The 18419-nt window shown below is 30.6% G+C and overlaps 1 protein-coding gene and 1 non-coding gene across 2 annotated transcripts; one reads left to right on the forward strand and one right to left on the reverse strand.

Moving 5' to 3' along the window:
• Positions 1–2252: 2252 nt before the first annotated feature.
• Positions 2253–2324, reverse strand: TRNAM-CAU. Its single transcript has one exon. It is a non-coding gene; the product is annotated as a tRNA-Met (tRNA).
• A 9158-nt stretch (positions 2325–11482) lies between these two features.
• On the forward strand, positions 11483–17447 carry LOC114390417 (probable protein S-acyltransferase 7). Its single transcript, XM_028351157.1, has 5 exons — positions 11483–11969; positions 13515–13697; positions 14825–15121; positions 16080–16313; positions 16394–17447. Exons 1-5 carry the CDS (start codon positions 11883–11885, stop codon positions 16895–16897), a joined length of 1305 nt encoding a protein of 434 aa, XP_028206958.1. The 5' UTR covers positions 11483–11882; the 3' UTR covers positions 16898–17447.
• Positions 17448–18419: the final 972 nt, after the last annotated feature.

An 18419-nucleotide genomic window follows, 5' to 3' on the forward strand; every position in this document is an offset into this window, starting at 1 on the left:
TCACATGCAAAGGGTTGAGCATTTATAACAGGTATTACTTAAAATTTTGGTGATCTTTTTCATCCTTACCACTTCTTGACAACTGGATGAAAATTAGCCAATTCGTAGATAAATAAAATGCTATATTTAAATGAGTAAAATTATTAATGGAAGTAATATTATCATCCCATTAACGAGTGTTTAATGACTCTAATTGAACCAACAAAGGTTGATCTAGTTGATAATAAACAAGGATGTGAGTTCGATTGTCAATGTTAATATGAAAACTTTGTTAGTCGATAATATGTAAATACTTTTATAAATATTCATTGAGTCTTGAAGTCTATCCTGATCTTATTGAGTTCTTAGAATCCAATTTATCTAAATTTCTTTTAACAAATTTTTTTTATTCTAGTTGAGATACATTTACTACTTCTCAACAGATATTTTTAATTATTTTAAAATAAGTATAAAATAAAATTTATTTTATAATTTTGTTTTATTATTGGATTTTGTTCTCATTAATGTTTGGGTTGCAGAACGAACTCTACAATACAAGTTAAGATCGGGGCAGGTATACATACCATAAAGCAACGTGTCGGTATATTATGAATGCAATGCTAACTGCTAAGCATACTTATCATAGGTTCCAAATAGTTAAGTATGTGTAGTTTTCTGTAAAAAGAAAGATGTGTAGTTTCAAATGGTAAGTATGTGTTTATTTTGTGTTTCTTACTTTGTAATATACACTGAATGCCAACTTCATTCTCAGTCCCACGGGTCATTAATGTTTAGTGTGACACAACACAATAAGTCAATAACTATTCAAATACCATATAAATATATAATTATTTTAGATGAAAGAGATGTAAAAGTAAATTGAGATAAAATAAAATAAAATAAAATATTTGAATTAAAATAGAATGTAAAATTTAATAATCACATTAATTTTTAAAACTTTTATCTCAAATGCTCTCAAATGTAATTAAACCAAACATTGTCCTAGTAAAAAAAAATCAAACCTTTAGTCATCAATAGTTTTCTAAGGATAAAAAGAGATGTAAAGGTAATTTCACCTTTTTTTCCTCATTTTCTTATCAAATTCCACAACCCGGTAATTAAGATTTCTTTGCCTTCATTTGTCATTTATTGACTCAGACTCGGGTCTGTTCGTTGATTAGCACAAGGTTTGTTATATTTACTGTATTACTGCATTGCTCACTCGTTTTTGTTTTCTTTGTTTCTTCGATTTACTTCAATCTTCATCTGTTACGCATGATTCCATGTTCCTTAGTCCATTGACAGTACGATTAAAAATGGAACAAGTATATAATAGTTAAATAGGTAGGTTGTCCTTAAAATGATTGATTCGGTAATGTTACGCCAAGGTTCTTGAATCAATTCCATTCTGTATTCATTACTAAAGATATTGAAAAATTTAATTGAGTATGTTAGGGGGTGGTCAAATTGCATTCTGATTAGTGTTTCAGAATGTTTAAATGCAAGGCAATAAATCTCTAAAGATAGGCTTTGTTGAAACCCCTTATAAATTAAGCAATACCAGCAGCCATATATTTTAAGTGCAAGGCCTAGATTCACGACCTTAGCTATGAGCTTGCAATTAATGTTATTATTTGCTGTATCCTTGCTACACTCATCCCATTTGTGTCTTCCAAATTGGACCTCCTCACTCTAGCTCAGCTTTTTATTTTTTATTTTATCTCTAAATGTTACTTACTTTGTTTCTTTTATATAAGAACTAATTAATTAATTCATCAAGATTTAAAAAAAATGGTTAATTTAATTGATAGTAATAAATTTGTAACTTTTTAAAAAATTATTCTTGTTATTAATATTTTTTTTCTTTTCTAATAATTTGTCAAAACTATCGAGTTGTTTTTTTTATACAAGAAGTTTATAATTGATTTAAAACCCATGTTACATTTTTTTTTATTAACAGATTATTTTTCATAAAATAACTTCATCCAAGCTGTTGCTTCCTGCACCCAAAAGTTTGCTTCATTTCCCTTTTCGGATTTGTTTTTTTACCTTTTGAATTGGTCAATCTGAAAGGAAAAAAGGGTGCAGAAAGAAATTTTTGGGTATAGGAAGCAGCAACCTTAAACAGAAAATATGGATATGTTTGTCTTGTTTGGGCTGGGCTTGAACTTAACCCATTACGTCAACCAGAGAATGTAGCGTTAAATTAAATTAGGAACAAAAACAAAAATTAAACTGAGAAGCAAAAACTACCATTCGGAAGCAACTCTATGTATCAGAGCCTGGTTTCGATCCAGGGACCTGTGGGTTATGGGCCCACCACGCTTCCGCTGCGCCACTCTGATTTGTTGTTTAATTGATGTATTTCTAATATTATTAAGGAAAGATGATGAAGGCATAACAGAATCATGTCATTCAGTTCAATCTTTGTGCTTTTCAATCCAATTAAGGTATATATTGTTTATCAAATGAAAAAATAATTCAAATTATGCATAGTAGTTCTTCCCTAAATGCTGTATTGGGGGCCTAATACGTTCTCAGTAAGAGTTTAGAAATCAATTATCCTTCAGCTATATATGTTCTATTCTATCACTCTAATATTGGATATTCACCCTATTTGTAAATTCATATTTCAATGAAGTAAAATATTGTGTGTGAGGTGGGAAAAGATAGAAAGATAAACGTATTGCTTCTAAAAGGATGCATATTGTCTGTTCTCTAATATGCTTGTTTTTTGCCAATACAATGCTCCAAGTCTCTAACTGCTCTGCTGTATTGTTGAAATAACTTCTCATATTAATCTTCTAACTAATGCCCTTTCTTTCAGGCGTTTCAATGGTGGAGGGGAAAAGCATACCTATTCAATAATGTGAGCACAATTCAATTTTTATTGGATAATCCATTATCCATCAGTGACTAGGAAAATAAAAATTCATGATAGTGTTGTATCATGTATGATAAGATAAAATGCTGTACCATGTCAGGAGGTTTGTACAGCCAATGAATGCAATGCGCAATATTGTTAGTAGTAACAATTAGAATTGTCTTAAATTCTGTTTCTGAGAAAGTGGAAATTTCCTCCATAATCTACTATGATAATTTTGAAAAATCACTGAATATTTTAACTGGTGGGTCAGTTTAGTTTGTGGAGACAATCCAACTGAATATTTTAACTTGAAAATTTTTCCTCATTATGTAAAAGTACTGCTCCCCCGTTACAAAACATAAGTCGTTTAAGGTTTTGGCACAGATATCAAGAAATATATATATATATATATTTTGTAACTTCCTAATATACCTTTTATCTATCTTATTAATTATTCTCATTTCTGCTCATAACTACTTCCACTAAGTACTCATAATAAATGTTCATGATAATTGCTAGCTTATTAATTATCAGTGTAGTTGCACAGCTAGCAACTATTCCAAATACTCATAATAAACATGATGAGTCCTTTGGACTTCATATACTCATGGTCCTTTGGAGTATAACATTACCATACAAGCACAAGCGTGGGACTGAAAAATTCTCACGTTAACAAATTTATTTATTAATCAACTTTAGTAAAAAATTTGTTTCCCCCCAAAATTTTAAGTTGAAAATTATCTGAAAATAATTCATGCTTTGCCCCCAAATTCTCAATCTGCTTAATGGTTCCTCTCTCTCTCTCTCTCTCTCTCTCTCTCTCTCTCTCTCTCTCTCTCTCTCTCTATATATATATATATATATATATATATATATATATATATATATATATATATATTATATTTTAAACTTAAAAAATCATTTGTTCAGCAACATGGCCTCTAATCAGATAACATCACTATTTGATATAGATTTGAATGTTCAACTCACTCATCCAAAAATTGATAATGAAGATTCTTAACCCAAAAATGTCATAGAATCTCATCCTCTATGGCCAAATTTAAATAGGAATGTGCCATAAAGTTTTGCTATTGATCTTAACACTATTCCAAATACTCCACCTGTAGATCAATTTTCATTTTATTTAAACATTCAACCATATGTTGATTCTGAAATAGAGTTCAATGAAGAAAACACCTTTCCGCATTGGTACGTAATCTTTTATTTTATTTTTATTCTTACTATTATTATTTTGATGGGGGTTTTAACTCATTGCGCTTTGTATATTGGTACTTTTTATTGTTTTATTGGTAGATCAGGAACCATATGAAGAAAATGAAGCAGGGAATAATGTGCATGAACATATCAAATTGGAATTTGGTATCATTTCTTATAACTAAGATATATTTTTTTAAATATTATTTTCAATGATTTATCTATATTATTATTTGATATAATGTTTTTTGTCTTACTTACAAATGGAAATAATATTGATGACATGCCAAATTTGGAACTATTAGAAGTATCAAAGAGAAAGATGAACTTCATTACTGAAAGAAGGACCATATATGAAGCTTTATTACAAAGGATTAACTCCATTATGTGTGCTTTAGAGATCCTTTAAAGAATTTTCAACTATGAAGTCAAATCACATATTTTTAACATTGTAATCTTGTATGATTGAAATTATGAAAGTAAGAGGTTCCAATAACTACAGGATTTCACATTTGAAGAAAGTGATGTTAGAAAGTGAAAATCAATTGCCTACACACTTGAAATGTGATCCTACACTAGTGTAAGATATTTTTTGTTGTTTAGATTAACTTTCATTTTTATCATAGATATTTAATTATATAAATTTAAATTTTTTAGTGTTCAGTCAACTTCATTTCAACCTTGCAATGCTGTGATTTCGTTCCAATGAATATTATAATTATAATTGTGCTGCAATTTCCGTTCCAATGAATATTATAATTAGTATTAAAGCGTATCATGTGGATACTAAATTAGTAAAAAAAAAAAAAAAAACAACACATTTGATTTCACGTATTCCCATTTATCAAGCTACCAAAATCTATTGCGTTAAAAAAAATCACTACAAAGAAATACCAAACAATTAATCATCTAAAAAGAAAAATTCTTACCAAGAGACTCTATACCACAAGCCATTCTTAAGTTATCTTTGCATATTTAATAAAACTTTGGAAGATAAATCTTCATCACAACCCTTACTTCAATTTCGCTTTAAGGCCTTTTTCATGTGAACTTTCATCATCATCATCAGGAAATTTGTTCAAATCAAATCACAGGAAGATTTAAATCTATATCAAGTACTGATTTTTGTTTTAATGTGACATCAACAGAGTCTTCATCTATATTTATTGAGTTTTGAACTACCTCTAAATCCATGGAATTTTGAACTGTCTTTGAAAATATAGAGTTTTCATCATCTTTTGTATCTATAGAATCTTTAACAATTTCAACATTAATGGAGTCTTGAACTATTTTTGAAAATGTAGAGTCTTCGTCATCTTGTATATCATCACCTTGAACTATCTCAAAATCCATGAAGTCTTTTACTATTTCTAAAAATATAGTGTCTTTGACATTTTTCATTGCTTTTTTTTTTTTTTTAAAAAAAAAACTTCTCAACTTTTTATAAAAAATATGTCAATGTTTTGTGAGTAATCCACATTGAGACAAATTCACCTACAACTATTATGTACCCTGTGATAAATATTGGAAATGCTAGTGTTAGTTGGAATCTTATAATTAATATATACTCTAAAACAGTAAATAAACGAAACTCAACAATAGCACTCTTAATAATGGTTAATGATATTTTTAGAAAAATGTATTTAATGCTTCATTAGTTTTCTAAAACAACTTATATTTTGAACTAAATTTTTATCTCTAAAACAACTTATATTTTGAAAGAGAGGAAGTACAACCTACAGGTGGTAACTAGAGGATTTAATTACTTTCTTAATGGTTTGGTAACAAGTTTCTAAATCTACTATTGTTAGATATTTTTTCTTATTCTTAATTAAATGAGCCAGGACATTCTTAAAGAATAAGCCAAAAGACGATATTATTGTTGTACCAAAGGAATGATAAATTTATGCTAAAAAGTCAATTTAATAGTTAATCACATTTACAACTCACATAACCATTAACATTGATTATTTTTTTTAAGCACATTAACATCGAAAAGTTAAAAGTTAAAGATAGGCTAAATAGTAAAAAAATTGGAGGAAAAACGTGAAGTTATCAACTGTTCCCAATGACCCAATTACTTCGTCTTGTGAGCTAAGAAAAGAAATGTATATCAAAAGGAAACACAAGATTCGATTGGAGGTTATGATAACAGCCAATAAAGCAAAGGACCCACGTTCTATTTTTTTATATGTTAAAAAACATGCGTATGTGTATTAGACCTTATTTTTATAGCAAAAAATGAAGGCCATTTTTTGACGTTACAATTCCAATGCAAGAAAACATGTTAATCTGCACAAATTCATCATTGATGACCATGAGTCTATGACAGTGGACGTTAGGGTGTCATCATAGCTGTTTAATCGTTTGCTATGAACAAGGAACTTGAGAATTAAATTGCCTCTTGCCTTTGGTTTGTGTTTCATACAGCTCAGCCAAAGGAGATATAAGGTTGGGAAGAGAAGAAGAAATGGGGTTGCTTGTTTAAATTTCTTTCATTAATATATTTTATAAAACTAACAAAACTAATATGTCAGATAAAAAAAATACGACCAAAAATTTTAATGATCACTTTTGAGCTTTGACTATTTCACTTGGTAGTTTTATATATAATGTGTCATTTTATTTTTAAAAAGGTTTAAATTATAATTTTATGAAATTTTTCTAAAATAATTTTCCTAAAAATTATGTTTTTATGTCCAAAAATTAAGTTAAACCAACTTAACGTTTGAGTGAAAGGATAGAATATTTTTTTAAAAAAGGAAAAAAAATATTAAAAATGTATCTTTTTATTAAATCAAAGAGAAAATAAAGAAAAAAAGGAAAATGAATTTTAAAATTTTATTTTCTTCTGTTTTTAAATGTAAATTTCAGTTTATTTTCTTTCCTCCTATTCTTTCCTATTAAATAAGCAAAAAGTTATGATCTGTTTTAACGATAAAAAAAATTATAATTAGAAGATAAATATTTTTTTTTTGGTTATTAACGTATTAAAATTAAATTCTTAAAAACCATTTCTATTAAAACCAATTTTTTTTTATCTAATTTTAAAATAAAGTGGCCATGCATCTTAAAATCTCTTCTCATGTTAACTACCAAAAAAATCTCTTCTCATACCTATATGCGTTGCCTTGAAGGAACTAATCTTTCAATATTCATTGTCGGCTAAATGCTTAAACAACAGAAACATAAATGAAATTTCATTGTCATTGGCAGAGAAATAGGAATCATTGAGGTAGAAGTTAGCTAAACGATGGTGATCTAACTTAACTAAAAAAGTAGAGGGTTGAGAGAACCATCACTTTGGTCTCCATCTCATAATCTTTCTTAGATACGCATGAGAGAGATAGACACTGAAAGTCCTCATTCACTGCATCACATCCTTCAACTTTATCTTTAGAATTGGATAAAATTTGGTTCTAACTTCTAGCTACCAACTAAGGAGTTCAAGTATTTTTTCTTATTGTATGTAATTTTCTTTGGCCCAATAAAATTTTGTACCCAAATTTAGAAAGAAATCAAACATAATTTCTTTTATTAAATAAATTATTTCTTATACATGAAAACAGTCACATTTTATATCATTGCGTCAATCTTGGATTTGACAAGTTTAAGTATAAAATACATAAACAAAAATATATTTGTTTTTAACATTAAAAAGTTAATTATATAATTTGTGTTTATGTAAATAAAAATAACTAATTCTTTGCTTGTTTAAAGGAGGTTGTTCTTGACCAACAAATTTTGTTTTTCTAAATTAGAAATATGTTGTATGAGAAACAGTTTTATTTGAGTTTGTAACAACCACATATAATATGATAAGACTATTTTTTTTAACTATAACTTTTTTTTATGCATATGATTATCTAAAGCTAGAAGACTAAACATGTACTAATTAAACCAATCACTTGTTGACTATTTATAAATATATTTGTTTTAAAAAACGTATTAAGCTATTCTTAGTTATCACGATTTTAATTGATATAAAAAATATGCTAGGTTAATCGTGAAAAAAAATTATAATTTAATTTCTATTACAAGTTAAGTGAAAAAAATAAATACAAAACATGAGTGTCGTTGATTTAGATGGCAAAGCTCTCTCCCTCTTTCTTTCTTATGTGAGTTTCTCTATCTTCTTTTAAAAATCCCCTCCAACGCAACCCTTTCCTCCACACTCTCCTCCTTTGCATCAACCCATCATCGTGGAAAAAAAGAGAGGAAAAAATTAAGTCTTTTGAATTCATTAATAGCACAATGATCTTTCTCTATTAAACTATTATTAAAATGTTTAGCATATTAAATAATTATAAATAATTTCACCAAAAAAAAATTGTAAATACCATAAAAACTTACAACAGTCTAGTTTTCTTTGTACGCCATACACAAAGACAAAAACTTCTCCACCGAAACCTGCTCCTTCTTTTATTATTAAATCTGACCTAATTGGTTGGGACTAAAACTAATGGGTAGCTCAACTTGGATATCATAATGTTATTTTCGAATTTGATTGTAGGTCAGTTGTTGATAATCACAATAATTTATATCCTAATTGGTCTCTTTAGTTTATATGTCATATTAACTAAATGAAGAACTCTTTCACAATTTTTTATATAGATAAACAACAGCTATGACATTTCATTCAATATTAAAGACCGAATATATACAAGAGGGAATACAGTCAAAGGTATGACTACAGGCATAAAATATAAATATCCTAATTATAACAATATTAGTAACATGATTGACTCTTAGGACGACAATTCTTAATTCTATATCATTTAGTGAGATTTTTTTAACTGTTTGTTTGAGAGGAACAAATAGAATAAGTACATTATTTTATTACTGTTTGTTATGAGGAAAAAGTAGAATAAATACAATGATATTTTTGGGTGTCATGTATAAAATTATCTCTTCCGCAATAAATTAAAATAATTTAGAATTAGTCATTTTTTTAGCTGAATTATTAATCAATTTAAATTTACAAATACCCCTCAAAGCCGGAGCCATATAAAATGAGAGATGGGTCACTATCTTTTTTATTATTTATTATTAGAAAAGTAGGGAGGAGTTCCATGCCACACCACATTCGCCCTATCACATTAACATCCAACGAAAATCAGGCACGTCATTTTCAATGATGTTGTAAAGCAAATGGCATACATGCAATGCATAAAATATTTATATTATTATTAGTTAAAGTTTATTAAGAAAATATTTATCATGAGTAAAAATTTATTAAATAAAAAGCAAACTTTATATAATTTTTTGGTTTGTCATAATTTTTAACTAATAGTAAAATGATCTTGAGAGTATAATTTTTTTTTCATACTCATAATTCCGACCTCAAAAATCATTAATTAAAATTAGAATATTTTGTTATGAATTGATTCACGTATATTTGGTAGAAAGTATGAATTTTTTACTACTTAGCTTTTTAAAATAATAAACACTGAAATTATATTAAAATCAAAAACTATTTTTGACCAGTTTTTCATAAAAATCAGCCGTTTTAATATAACTTTTATAACATTAAATAAACATAAAGGAACTTTTTAATTTTTAATAAACATTTAAATATTATTTATTAGATTATTTTACATAAAAATTAAATATACCTTTTTATCCTTATAATATTATTTTTAAATAGTTCTTGTAAAATTTATCTACTACGTTGTTATTTTATTTTAATCCTTATAATATATCCATATTTTTATTTTAATTCCTATAATATTCTATTTATTTAGTCCATTTAGAGAAAAAAATTGATTTAAGACTAACAAAATATATATATATATATATATATGAGTAGGTGTTTGATAGGAGATAATTTTTTTGTCTAAGAATCATGATTATTGATAATTATAAATCCTAGAAATAATGATTCATGTGAATGAAAAAATATATTTGGTTGACTGTAAATATCTTTTAAAGTATTTTAGGTTTAAATATGTTTTTCATACATTTAATATATATTTTTTAGTTTATTATCTTTTTGTTTACTACTTGACATTTCTAAACTTTTACTTTTGCTAAGTGATTACATGATAAATTAATAGAATATCACATCATCAATTAAATGATGATGTAATAGGTTAAAAAAATATCACATTACTATTTATTGGGCTTAGACTAATGACATGTATCAAAAGTAAAAATTTGAAAATGTTAGGTAATAAAATAAAAAATAAATAGGTAGTAAATTGAAAAAGGAATATGTTACATGTATGAAAAACATATTTAAGTCAAAGAGATACTTATTTTTTTACCGTTTATTTTAATTATTTATCATATTAAATAATTTCATAAGAGTAACATGATAATTTTGTGCTCTAAAAAATATAACTCATAAAAGTAAGATTCTTACATCTCCTATGGAATTTTTTTTTGTGAGAAACCTAGCTAAAATTATTCTCAAGAAACTTTCTTTCTCAAAAAATTTATTTTAAAAAATAGATACTAAACATGAGAAATGAAGATTCTCAATTTATGATTCATGGGAAGCTAAAAAATTCTTCCCTAATAAATGCTCCCTAAGTATTTGGGTGAACCAAGACATATATCCATTGGTCAAAAGTTAAAAATTAATCTCATGAAATACTAAGATTCATTTTACGGATTGACCTCTCCCAACAAAGAATGAGGGATTGAACCCATAATCACATATTTAAGAGATAATATTATTTATCAACTATATCCATTTTGTTGGTAATGCTCCCACGGTCTATTTGCTTTTTGAGCCTCCAATCTTCTTCACATTCATTCTCTCACAAAATAGTGAAGTATGTCGCAACCTCATCACAAGTTTTCTATCCAAACTTATAAATTTTTCCTTCACATAATTTTCTTTCTCACTTAGGACCTCTTCAGGTTGTGTGATTCTTCTGATATAAAAAAGATCTATCTATAAAACTAACATATTAATGTTATAGAAAAAAATAAACCCTTTATTTTGTAAATAGTATATTTAATTCGAAGTAATATGTAAGGATAAAATAATTTATTTTTAAATTTAAACTATCCTAGAAATTTAATAAAAAAATTAAATTATTTCCCAACATTATTTACATGAGAAAAAATGGAAAAATAAATATTATCAAAATAATAAGAACCAAATAAAAAAATAAAACTTTTAAAAAATCATTTAAAAATAATATTATAAAATCAAAATAAAAATGTACTGTATTTACAGTGATGAAGTATATTTAAGACTTTAAAATAATTTTATAAAAGCCGAAACAAAAAGTGGTGTATTATCTGTACAACAAAAGTGGTTTATTAGGGTGATCAAAAGTAAACTATTTAAGTAAACAAAAAAGTATATTTAATAGTAAAAAAATAAAAATCTTTTTAAATAGATATGAATCCTGTCGTATGTATTAACCTTTCTGGTCCTTACATTTACACATACATAAATACAGTGACACAGTAATTGTCCAAAAGGGAAGAAAGAATCCCTTGGTTATTGCTAACCAAAAACCAGCTCACACACACACAACACAACAATCACCAGAGCAGAGAGAGAAAAAGAAGAAAAACAAAACAAAAAAGGAAAACCCTTGCTTGCATTGCATTGCACTGCAGCACCTCCTCCCTACCAACCCCCTCTTGCCTTGTCTCCGACCCGCCCTGACTCGTTGAGCTCGCCGGAAACTTTGGCCAAAAGGGTCTCCGAATTCGCCCATGGCCCTTGATTTCCGACCTTAGAGACCCTTCAAGTTTTCGCCTTTTTCTTATTCGCTTTTCCCCTTTTTTTGGGTCCTCAATTTCTGAAACCTGCAACTGAGAAAAAGATTGCTCTGATAACTCGTGCCTCGACGAAGACATGTACGTGGTGCCTCCACCGCAGCGCTCCGATCCGGGGTCAGGATCCGGTGATTTGCGGGTCTACCAAGCTTGGAAGGGTAGCAATGTGAGTTTAAAGTTCCCACTTTTGTTTTTTGGCTATTTGTTTCTACAGAACTTAGATGTAGTACCTTAAGTACTTTTGGTGCTGTTTTTTAAAAATCAAAATTAGAGTTTCATAATTGATGTTTTTTATAGCTCAATATAGTAGATTAGATTAGGATGGTGAAAACCCTGAATTTTGATTGAACAACAGCTTAAAAAAACACCCTAGTAACTATATCAAGTTTTGTCTGTTTTCACTTTATTTATTTTTCCATTAAAGAAAAGGAAATTGATTGTGGAATTTGTTTATTGGGTGTGTCACAGTTCTGCTGTCAGAAAATTTTCCCTTTTTTTGCAAATTGCAAGTACTATTTATGCGTCTCAATTTTTGGTAGCTTTTCTATTATTGGTGGTTGTTGTAGTCTTTTCTTTGTGTGTTTGTGTTGTGTGGATTTGATTTTTACTAGTATTGGGTTTTTTGTGTTCGGAGTGTTACTATTTGGGAAGGGGTTTTAGGTTATATAGGGTTATGTGCTGACTTTGAGAAAAATTGTTGATAAGAAAATGGATGGATTGTGTGGACGCATTACTGTTAGGTTCTGAAGCAGTTTTAGTGAAATGACCAGTGATGGTAACCCAGAAACCACAACATCAATTGGTCTTCTTCATTTGATTGATGTGCTAGGTTTAAGCTGATTTGTTTTCAGTACTATGTTAGTAGAATTGGGTATTGATTGGACTTTTGTGTTACTTTTTTTTCTGCTTTATTTGCTTTGGACAAAATTGGAAGGGATCAAAGTTTTTTACATTTTTAAAAAACTGTTGAGAATCTTTGCTGTTAATTTTTTTTTACATAAAATATTAAATCAAAACATGGGGTACAGAAAATCCAGGCTACAAGCTGCTAGGTCTTTAACTGCACTATCTGCTGTGCTTTTTGAACTGCAGATGATCCGTATCCAGTACATATATTGATAGAAGGCTAAAATTATGATGGGGAAAATCACAAGCACTGCAATTTTAGGATGTTTTAGGAAAGAACGTTTCTGGGGATGTGTTAAGTTCTCAGATAAAAAATGAATTTAAGTTACTGATTTTGACATGCTATTTTAAGTGTGTGGCATAGTATTTGATGTAATATCTTAATATTGGATGATGTTATTATATACATAAGCAGTAAGCAAAATTAAAATGGACCAAAACATTATACTCTTTGAACTATTGTGCTCTTTCCTCTCTAATCTTAGGCAAGCTTAAAGAATAGGTGTAAGTTCTAAAGAAATTATCCGTGCAGCAATGTTCTTGTGTTATCTCCAAATTGATTGTTACTAGCCTTTTAGCCTCTGGTATTGTATGATGTACCTTCTTTTCTCCCATGCTTCCTTATGACCTGTGAGGTGTTGAGTCTTGATGTACTTACTGTTTAACTTTCATTTTGTAATTTATTTGTTATGCTTTATAAAGAATAGACAAATGTTAATTGCATTGTTATTTGAAATATGTTACAGTTTCTATCCATTTATGACTATGAGGGTGCTTATTCATTGCTTTGATAATTTTCTTGCAGAAATTTTTTCTTCAAGGGAGGTTCATATTTGGACCAGATGTGAGATCACTGGCACTGACAATTATTCTTATCGTTGCTCCTGTCGCAGTTTTCTGTGTCTTTGTTGCCAGAAAACTGATGGATGCATTTTCTGACCACTGGGGGATATCCATAATGGCTGTTGCTGTTGTGTTCACAGTTTATGTGTGTCTTTTTCTCTCAAATATGAGTTTTTTTTTTCTCTGTATGTTCAACTGTGTTGGTAATATTCTATGATTAGAATGATAAGAAGCATTCCTCTATATTCAACCTCACACTTGATTGAAGTGAACTGTTTTGGTTGACTTGTCAATCAAATACAATATGGAATGATGCTCTCTTTAACATCTTCATAGTTCATATCTTCATTGGAACAATTACCCAAACAGAACTAGCCATAGCCATTGCCATTGCAGAACTGATACTTCCTAACTAGTGCAGCTAATACAATCCTGATCCTAATGAGCAAGTTGGGTCCATGGTTAAGCCAAATATCATGGACTGTGGTCCTTCTTTCAGATGAAAGATGATAATTTATTAGGTGAGGGAAGGACATCCTCCCCCTTAAACAATGTAGTGAAAAAGTAATAATAAACTTGTTAAAGATTTCTGAAAAAACAATAAACAATGTTGTGAAAAAGTCCCACATTGACTATAGAGATAATGCCAAAATAGAGTTATATATGTGGGGGGCAATGTTAGGAAATCCAAACCCATATAGCTTTTGAGGTTTAGTTAGGCCCAAACCCATATTTTAAGATGCTATTAGGGCCTATCCTAGATCCATTAATGGGTCACCTACTCTATTATCCATTCACCAGGCCCAGTTGTGTTGGGCATGAGGGGGTGCATTATGAAAGTCTCAAGTCTTGCATCGACAAAAGATAGTGCCAAAATAGCGTGTACAAGTGGGGGACAACCCTCACCCTATGAGATATAATTGCCAAAATAGAAACATATCAAACTCAAATATTCTGGTGGTTATCGAGAAACATAGAATTTGAATGACTAAAAATAGTTTGGAATGTGCTTTTTGTTAGTTGAAAATTGTATTTGTATGGGCAAAGAATTTATTTTGAAAGGTGAGTTTTGATATGCTACCCGGATACTCCCTAGATGTTAGTTCTTTATATTTGTGTTTGGTTATTGGTATACTAGTTGCCAAAATGATATGCTTTGTTTCCTATTGTTTGGTGATTTTGTCATGAGATAGAGGCATATCACCAATTTACCATGCTATGCACCCAAAATATATTCTTTCCAACCCTATGCTGATGCTAAAATCTTTTCAGGTCTTAGTTCTTCTTTTGTTAACGTCTGGCCGAGATCCAGGCATAATTCCACGCAATGCACATCCTCCAGAGCCAGAAGGCTTGGATAGTAATCTAGATGTTGGTGCTGGTCAGACTCCTCAATTGCGGTTGCCTCGCTTTAAGGAGGTTGAGGTGAATGGCATCCCTATTAAGGTCAAGTACTGTGATACTTGCATGCTCTACAGGCCTCCTCGATGCTCGCACTGCTCAATCTGTAATAACTGTGTGGAACGGTTTGACCATCACTGTCCTTGGGTTGGGCAGTGTATTGGGCTGGTATGTTGGATCTTTTGTCTCTTGAGTGTTATTTTATTCTTTTTTTCTTTTTGTGTGAAGAATGTTTTGGGGGAAGAGTAGCTTAACCCCATTGTTAAGTGTGACAGAGATGGTTTTTGAGTCAGCTTTGAACTTGTTGAAAGTAGTTGGTAATGCATAATACAATCTAGCTATAAAGTGTTACCTTAATGGGTCTATATGATAATAGAAACTGGATCAAATTATACATGAAAATGATTGTTCTATTGATAGTAAAAAGTACTACACTCGATGTATTCAAGAGACCTGGTTCTTCCATAGAGTTCCCAAATCCAAAGACAATGCCTCTCATTATCAACCCTTCTTGTTTATAGGCAACTCCTCCCTAACATTTTTTTGGGTGAAAACTCCTCCCTAACTATTACTCTCTCAAACTCCATTCTCCTAACTAATTCTAACTCTCTTACCTATAAACCTATCAATATACTGTCCAGTAAGTTGAATTTATTTAATGTAAGATTTCTCTTCAAATGACATCCTCCTCCATAATTTTGTGCTTCATAAACTGAGAATATGAATGCTGTATAGGGAATTTAGGTTCATTTTCATCTTTGGTTCAGAACCTGTTGGGAATGGTAGCAAGTGATGTGTAATTTATTAATATTAGAATTGGAAAATGCCTACCTCTTTGTGTTGCCTAACATGAACCAAAAAGAATATCCTCTTTGTAACAGAAATCTACTTCTATTAATGGAGAAAAATTCAGATAAGTTTTAAGGGGGGATTTTGTTTCTTTGATTCCTTAATATAGGGGGATTTGGTTTTCTTTCTAGTTTGCAACTTAGATTTGTGCTCATTCTTGATGATTTCTTCATTTTCATTATTTTTTTTGTTCTGTTTACTTTTCAGTTATCATTTGCTATGCATTATTATTGAATATACATTATGTATCCTAATTGCTTGCACGATTTTTATGCAGCGTAATTATCGGTTCTTCTTCATGTTTGTCTTCTCAACTACGCTACTGTGTATATATGTTTTTGCATTTTGCTGGGTCTATATTGTAAGAATTATGGCATCAGAGGAGACAACAATTTGGAAGGCAATGATAAAAACTCCAGCCTCCATAGTGTTGATAATTTACACCTTCATATCAATGTGGTTTGTAGGTGGTCTCACTGCCTTCCATTTGTATTTGATAAGTACCAATCAGGTAAGCCCTGTTCGTTTTAATCCACATGCTCTAGCTTTTCAGATGTATACAGCTTCATATTTGCTCCATTATTCTTGCAGACTACATATGAAAACTTCAGATACCGATATGATCGGCGAGCCAATCCATATAATAAAGGAGTGTTGAATAATTTCAAAGAGATATTCTGCATCAGCATTTCCCCTTCAAAGAACAATTTCAGGGCAATGGTGCCAAGAGAACCAGCATTACCTACTCGATCGGTGGGTGGAGGCTTTATGAACCAAAATATAGGAAAAGCTGGGGAGGACATAGAGATGGGCAGGAAAACAGTGTGGGACATGGGTGCTGGAATGGATGATAACGGAGCTCCAATAAACGATGATCGTGTGACTATAAAGGATGGCGAATTGTCTCCTGAAATTAGGACAACAGTAGATGACTCGGACCGTGCTGGAATGCATCCTAGGCGATCTAGCTGGGGAAGAAAAAGTGGGAGCTGGGAAATGTCCCCTGAAGTTCTGGCTTTGGCGGCCAGGGTGGGGGAACCAAACCGTGTCGGTGGAGGCAGCAGTAGTTTGATGCACGAGAACAGTCATGTGTAAGCCATTATGCTTCAAGTAGTGTGACCAAAGGACTTGAAATTTGATTTCACGGTTATAATGAAAAAAATATATTACACTGTTCATGTGGTGATTCTACAGCAAAATTATGTGCAATATGGGGTTGTAGGCATTTGCAAGGTGTTTGCAAGTGTTTTTTTAGGCATTCTGCTTCTAAGAAGAAATTGTTTGGTGTTCTGAGAGTGAGCTTTGCTTTGCTTTGCTTGATATGTTGTATTATGCAATTAATTAGCCTCTGCACTAGTGGAAGTTGCTGCAGCTTTCTCTGTGGCTGAATGCCAGTGACTTGGAGTATTGGGAATTTGTCCAGGAGGAAATCAATGGTGGATCAAGCTGAATTGTTCTTGCTAACTTACCTCTTATGCTTGAATTAAATGTAGTTGGTGTGTTAGGGTGAGAAACTTGTTGAGATGAATTTGCCATGACAAAATTCTTTACTCTCTATACTACTATAGTGTTTTGTGCATTCTACTTTAAAGTAGGAACATTGTGTATCATGTATAATTCCATAATGTTTGTGTTACTAAAACAACCCACCGCCTTAGACATGACAATAAAACTCGTATATGTGGATACCTGTCCAAATTCGTTTCAATTTTAACGGGTAATACTCGAGTTGATCGGGTATAGATTCGGGTTCGGATTTTCTCCGATAACCAAAAGCGGGGACAGGGACGAGTATGTGATTACTAACATCCGTCCCAATTCCGAACCCGAACCTGTCTCGCCACTTAAAAATAATATAAATAAAAAATCTATATATCCTAAAACCTAAAAGTTGTTTGTTATGCGACGTCGTGTTTCCTCAGTTCCTCACTCGTCTCTCTAACACTCTTACTCAGTCATTGAGACTCTCAATCCTCTTTCCTTTTCTTTTCATTTCTTCCTCCACACAGGTAGAACACAAGCCACCATGACACCAACAAACCATCGCACTACAACCTAATGCGTACCCGTCCTCGCTCAAACCACCGTGCTCAAAATGAAAAGAATCAGCAAAGTCAATTAAGAGATCTAAGAATCCAAGGACCTCAGACCATCACGCTCAAATCACCTCTCAGTCTCATTGTGGGTTAAAGTGGAATTAAGGACCTCAGAACCGAAGCAGAGGGGTTATTGTTGTTGGGGTAATAGGCGAAGTTCATGACCATTACCATAGTGTGCCTGTTTCATTATGAAATTGTCGCATCATTTCTACTTACTCGTAAGTCATTTTGACTGCAGAACCATAGAGGTTTTTTTTCCTCTTTGCGCTTATGGAGTTTTCTTGTTTTAAGCTCTTGAGATCGAGGCCAAGATTGTGTTTTGTGTGTGTTATAGAGCGCATTCGTGATTTATTGATTTGGATTTCAATCTTTCATTGGTAATGCGTTTCTTGCTGTGGAATTCTGGATTGTTATTGATCGATTGGATGCTTTGTATTTTGTGTTTTGGTGCCTATGTTGGTAACATTTGGGAGCATTTTTTTAATGTATTTTTTTTTCCCTTTAATCCTTTTACACTT

The sequence above is a fragment of the Glycine soja genome, chromosome 16 (assembly GCF_004193775.1).
Source record: "Glycine soja cultivar W05 chromosome 16, ASM419377v2, whole genome shotgun sequence".
NCBI lineage: Eukaryota > Viridiplantae > Streptophyta > Magnoliopsida > Fabales > Fabaceae > Glycine > Glycine soja.

Coding starts and splice junctions, on each gene's coding strand:
- LOC114390417 (XM_028351157.1), top strand. CDS start 11,883: ATGTACGTGGTGCCTCCACCGCAGCGCTCCGATCCGGGGTCAGGATCC. Junction 11,970..13,514: donor AAGCTTGGAAGGGTAGCAAT/GTGAGTTTAAAG, acceptor ATTTTCTTGCAG/AAATTTTTTCTTCAAGGGAG. Junction 16,314..16,393: donor ATTTGATAAGTACCAATCAG/GTAAGCCCTGTT, acceptor TTATTCTTGCAG/ACTACATATGAAAACTTCAG.